Source organism: Daktulosphaira vitifoliae, unplaced genomic scaffold (assembly GCF_025091365.1).
Source record: "Daktulosphaira vitifoliae isolate Bord-2020 unplaced genomic scaffold, ASM2509136v1 Scaffold_36, whole genome shotgun sequence".
NCBI lineage: Eukaryota > Metazoa > Arthropoda > Insecta > Hemiptera > Phylloxeridae > Daktulosphaira > Daktulosphaira vitifoliae.
The window spans coordinates 51,798-58,032 of NW_026099606.1; the positions used below are offsets into that span (position 1 = coordinate 51,798).

The 6,235-nt window shown below is 27.0% G+C and overlaps 1 protein-coding gene across 3 annotated transcripts in view; it reads left to right on the top strand.

Annotated features, from left to right (window-relative positions):
• Positions 1-5,672, top strand: part of LOC126908908 (uncharacterized) — a 26,080-nt gene extending 20,408 nt beyond the window's left edge. For all 3 annotated transcript variants that reach the window (XM_050691238.1, XM_050691240.1, XM_050691237.1), the window contains exons 6-8: positions 458-622; positions 1,153-1,317; positions 5,413-5,672. In XM_050691238.1, coding sequence (XP_050547195.1) covers positions 458-622; positions 1,153-1,317; positions 5,413-5,495 — 413 coding nt within the window. In that variant the 3' untranslated portion in view covers positions 5,496-5,672. The remainder of the gene's footprint in view (positions 1-457; positions 623-1,152; positions 1,318-5,412) is intronic.
• Positions 5,673-6,235: the final 563 nt, after the last annotated feature.

A 6,235-nucleotide genomic window follows, 5' to 3' on the forward strand; every position in this document is an offset into this window, starting at 1 on the left:
TATGTTATTTACTAGTAACAGTACTCGATTTCTTTTCCATGAAAATTATTAAAATTTGAATAAGTATTTGTAACTGACATGAATAAACAAGTAGTAGTATAATTAAGATTATTAAAAAATATTATAGAAACATTGTCTAAAACATGTTGAGTTTTTAAATAAATAAGTTCATATATAAGTTAATATATTCATATATAAGTTTTTATTATACTATTAAAAAGTTATTGTCTGCTGATACCCAGTTATTTTCTCCCTATAACAACAGCTTTGCGATATCCACAGTTACTGTGGAGTGTCAGCCGAGCATACAGAACTGCTGTACGATCTGCGCACACTCAACTTCATCATCATTATCATCATATTCGTGTACGAAATTCATCTTCATATTACCTTTGTAATTTGTTTTGTATTGTGACAATTAATTAATAATTTAAATTATTTTAATTTTTTACATTAGACAGTGAACAAGAATGCTGTATTTGTTCCTTAGAAAAATCATTAAAGGTAACATTAATTCCTTGCAATCATAAAATATGCAATGATTGTGCTAACGAGCTAATAATACAGAAGATTTCTGAATGTCCATTATGCAGAGAACAAATAGTATATTTTAATAAGATAGGTAATAATTTAACAATTTTTAAATTATCTTTACAAAATAAAAATAGTTTTAGATTTCATTTAAATTAAAATCAACAATGTTAGTCTAATTTCAATTAATAAAATTCAATCTTAAATTATTAAAAACTGAATAATATTAATTTTAATGTGGTTGATTATGGTTATAGGAAAAATTAATTTAATGTTTAAAACATGTTAAAAATAAAGTAAAAACATTTAAACGAATGAAAAGAATGTTGTGTAGATTGAATTCTTCCAGNTTAAACGAATGAAAAGAATGTTGTGTAGATTGAATTCTTCCAGTTGAATACACAAAATAATAGCGATAGTCAATTTTATTATAAACCTAGAAATAGAGAGCGGAATAATATTTATTTATAATTTTTACAAAGCTATACATATAAACACGCTATTTATTTATTACAATCCAATTAATTAAATAAATGTCAATATTTTTTTGGGTGTTTCCTTATTACATACATATAACAATTGTTTGACATATTTTAATTTATTTTATTTTATAACATGTAGAGTTAATAGAAAGATGTCCATGCAGAGAAGAACTTAGACATGTAGTCTTGGAACCTTGTCTTCACAAGATAGGTGTAGATTGTGCTGATTTTATTAGTAATAAAATGTATTATCAACCCAAGTGCCCAATATGCAGCAAAAACATTGAAGTCTTTCGTACTGATGGTCTGTACTAAAATACTAAGAGTTTGTTTAACTATTACTCATGCAATGACTTAAAAAATATAAAATGTAATATATTTTTTTCTTTTTAAAACTTTATAATATCCTACGATTTATAGTTTTCAAAGAAAAAATTAACTTTATAAAGTGATTAGATTGAAGAAAGTGGATCATACATTTACCCTTAAAATTGTATCAACTTTTTATTTTAAATAAGAACATAATATGTTGATTAAGCATATATTATATGCTTAAACAACTTACAAATGAAAAAATGACTGGTCGTTAACAACTTTTTATCCAGTATTTTTGGAAGTTTTTATCACTTAAATATAATGACTAGGAGTAAAAAGTGGGTCTGTTTTTAACTTGTATTATTTATGAACCGGTTGTTTTTTATGTATTTGGGTGATCATTATATGATGAACTTAAGAAATTTGATGCCAAGTACTCGGAATTTCTTTCTACGTATAAAACAAAATTTTCGGTCAATATTGATATTCCATTTATCTATTTAAATATTATTTATATGAAAAAAATACTTGTTTGTAATTTGTCAAAAAGCTTAATTCATCCGAAATTTTTATACGCATAGTTTTACCGTAGCGTTGATTATTCATTGGGCTAAACTCATAAGGAAATAATTTGTAGACAATGCAAAATTTTGTTTTTCGTAGTTGTTAAAGGATAATTATAAACCCTTACCAGGCATAAGGGATGCTCTTAAAAAGTAGCTAATATTTCATGAATAATATGTAACATGTAAATTATTCTTATTCTGTGAGTAATTGTGTGGATAATTATAAAAAATGGAAAGCATGAAAATAGAGTGAGTTTCGTGGTATAGGTCTAATTATTACCATGCATAAAGAATTCTTTGGTAGTCTAACAAACTGTTTTAATTTAACATGCTACATAACAAAACAATAAAAGGCATGGTAGCTGTATTCAAAAGGTGAGAAATTACAGAAAAGCCGATGCACATACCAACCACTACCTACTTTATACAAAATTCAAATTACGATTATCAGTGAAATGGAAAATGACATCGAACCAGAGAAAGATATAATATAAAAACGTAAGAAAATATCAAAATAAGTAGAAAGTATGTATAAATCTACGACATTCTAGAAAGGACTAGACTAATATAGAAAATCGAATGATATGAACGTTTGTGTAAATAGCTTTATTAAAAACAGTTATATTTGAAGACAAATAAAACACACGAATAAAGTTTTGGGAATAAGAAATAAACAGCAAAAATAAGACTGGTTTAATGATTTATGCATTAATGCCATAATCAAAAGAATTGAAAAAAAGGATATTGCAAAGTATATTCCTGTGAGTACAGGAAAATATTTATATTTTCAAAGAACAGATTAGACAAACTAAATCTTAATGAGAAAAAAACGATTACATGAAAAGAAATAAATAAAGGAGATTGATAGTAATAGATATCATACTAGAAAATTTTCCAATGAAAGCGGTAATTTCAAAGTTGATGTCAAATCACATATTTGAATATTATCAGATGAGTTCGGAAACCAAATTATGNGCTATCAGATGAGTTCGGAAACCAATTTATGGAAGAGAAGGTTATAGTAAATCATTTCAAAGAATACTTTAATAGGTTCTTAAACCAACCAATAGTAGAGGGAGACGACGAAACTATCTACTACTATACAACAGAACCGAAAAAAGAAAAACCTAAGCAAGAAGAAATTGACAAAATAATCAACAATTTTAAGAATAATAAAGCACCTGGAGGAAACAATATAGCGACAAAGTTCCTAAAGAAAGATGATACTGAAACAAGAAGAAAAATTATGGAGATGATTTCAGGTGTATGGGATACAGAAACTTTTTTCAAAAACTGGAATGTTGCAGTAATAAGCCTTATATTAAAAAGGAAGACTCGGTCAAAACAAAGAATTACAAAAGTATATCTCTCTTAGATTACGATACAAATAATATAAATCATTACTATTAAAAAGGATTAACCTATATGTTAATGAAATAGTCGGGGAGTATCAAAGCGGTTTAGAAAAGGTAAATAGATATTGGATCATTTATTTACACTAAAGCAGATAATGACTAAGTCTTATGAATTTTATAAGGAATTGCACTATGTATTTATAGACTAGAAATAAACATTGATAGGGACAAACTATGGGAGGCACTGGAAGTACTAGGCATTCCTAAAAAGTACATAAGTTTTAAAAAAGTATGCAACAATAGAACTATATGCAGAGTTCGTTTTTTGCAAGAGATCTCTGAAACTTTTGAGGTAAAATGAAGTCTTAGACAAGATTATGCTTAATCAACCACTTTGATTAATCTAGCATTAGAAAAAGCAACGAGAGAAATATGGGACGGTTGAAAAATGGAAATATGTGGGAATTGGCGTATATTGGCGTAGGCAGATAACGTTGCAGAAATGAAAAGCAGAAGCCCAAACATAGACCACATAATAGTAGATGAGTATAGTTTCAAAAAAGTGGAAGTATTTAAGTACCTAGGCGTTAACATAAATAGCAACAACGACATGCACGAAAAATCAACGATCGAAAAGCATCAATGTTAGCAATCAATGCTACTATAACATAATGAGACTTCTTAAATCAAAACTACTGTCACATAATTTAAAGAAATTACTGTATCATAGCTATTTACAACCAATAATCACACGCACGATTGAAAAATGATTATTGACCAAAGGAAACAGCAAACTGCTAATGACATTCGAAAGAAAGATACTGAGAANGTAGGCAGATAACGTTGCAGAAATGAAAAGCAGAAGCCCAAACATAGACCACATAATAGTAGATGAGTATAGTTTCAAAAAAGTGGAAGTATTTAAGTACCTAGGCGTTAACATAAATAGCAACAACGACATGCACGAAAAATCAACGATCGAAAAGCATCAATGTTAGCAATCAATGCTACTATAACATAATGAGACTTCTTAAATCAAAACTACTGTCACATAATTCAAAGAAATTACTGTATCATAGCTATTTACAACCAATAATCACACGCACGATTGAAAAATGATTATTGACCAAAGGAAACAGCAAACTGCTAATGACATTCGAAAGAAAGATACTGAGAATTAAGACAAAAAACGAAAAAATCACCAAAAGCGCTGACGACAATATCCCAAGATAAGGATAATTAAAAATAATATAAAAAAGGGCTGATTTTCAGAGAGAGAGAGAGCATTTTTAAAGCTCTGAATTGAATTTAGAATTCAGAATTTTCTTGTTGAATTTATTTTTCTTAACTAGCCGCGACCCCGTGTTGCCATGGTACATATTACATATTACAACGCTTATTTACATTTCTGCGATTAAAACTTAATTATTTATCTTTCCGAAAATTTGAAAGTCTAAAATACAATTATTGAAAATAGACACTGATAATTTTTAAATGTCACTGAAAATGTTGAAATAATAACAAGACAATTTACATTAATCAATTATTTAAAAATAATAATCTAGGCAAAGAACGATAAAGCAATAGATCATTTTAAAATACAAATCGTTTCATTTCAAATTTATTCAAATCGTGCTTGATCATTACTATGACTAGGTTTTAGATAGAAGGTTAATATTCTAGCTACTACAATAATACCTCAGCGTATAATACCTTTATAAGAGGAACTTTAATAATTTATTTTATATTTACTTGCCTTTATTGTTCTAAAACCTCAGACTCTATAAACTCGATAGGAATCTCGTTGCTCATAAATTGACCAAATCCCTAAACATACCAAATTTGGTCTACAGCCACACATATATCCATTTTTTATCATAACGCAACCAACTCTTTATACCACCTAAAAACATTATAATCCTTAAAAGTTTCACTAAGATTGCTGTCGACTAACCAACAGTTTTTATTAGAAAAGCACAAAAAATATTTTCATTTGAATTTTTTTGGTGAAGTATCACACGATAGCCTAAAATCTCGTATTAATTTATAATATAACGAAATATTATCTTCAAAATTGACTTTAAATGATCACTATTTAATTATTTGATAATTTACAAGTTATTAATTATTATTTATATATAAATTATGTATAATTATTTTCAGAACCATTAATAAACAAATCATTAAATCCATCTCGATTAAATCGCATTAAAAATGTAACGATTCACTATTTTAATACATTTTGAGAGTAGAAGTAGCTGATATTTAGGGTGATGAAAAATATGGTGTTCCAAGAAGAAATTTTTAAATTAATATATTATACAACCGCGTTCATTATAATATCAATTAATTATATATAATTATCAACATGTAAAAAAAATTATCACATTTAAAAAATATACTGTAATAAAAAAAATGTATATTATCAGTCTTACTTTTTGTCGTAACTCAAAAATTAATATAATAAAAAGAAAAAGATTGAAAGAGATGTCAGAGTTAACTAGTCGGGGTGTGATTTGAGGCTTATAAAATGACAATATAAATATTCCTATAGATTTAAAAAATCTTACCTGATAATTTTTCTTCGGTTGTTATAATAACTTCAGTGATAATGTTAATAAGATGATAAATAAAGTAACACAAATTCAAGTTTTAGTTCACAAATCAAATACGTAAGAACTTCGACAATGGTGATCGCAATATCCACGTATCGTTACGTATCCAGAGCACGAAATGAACAGCGTCGAACAAGGATTTGCTCTGCCTTTTTATAATATTTTTTACGCCCAAAAATCATCATTGTCGAATTCTTATAGTATAATTGTTTATTGATAAATAAGCATAAAATACAGAGACCACCATTGATGAATAGAATATATAAATCATGTTCACATTTTATAGTAACATCAACATATTCTTTTTAACACTTAAGATTAGGATTGATACAATGTATTAAATTATTATAATTAGAATAAAAAAAAATGAC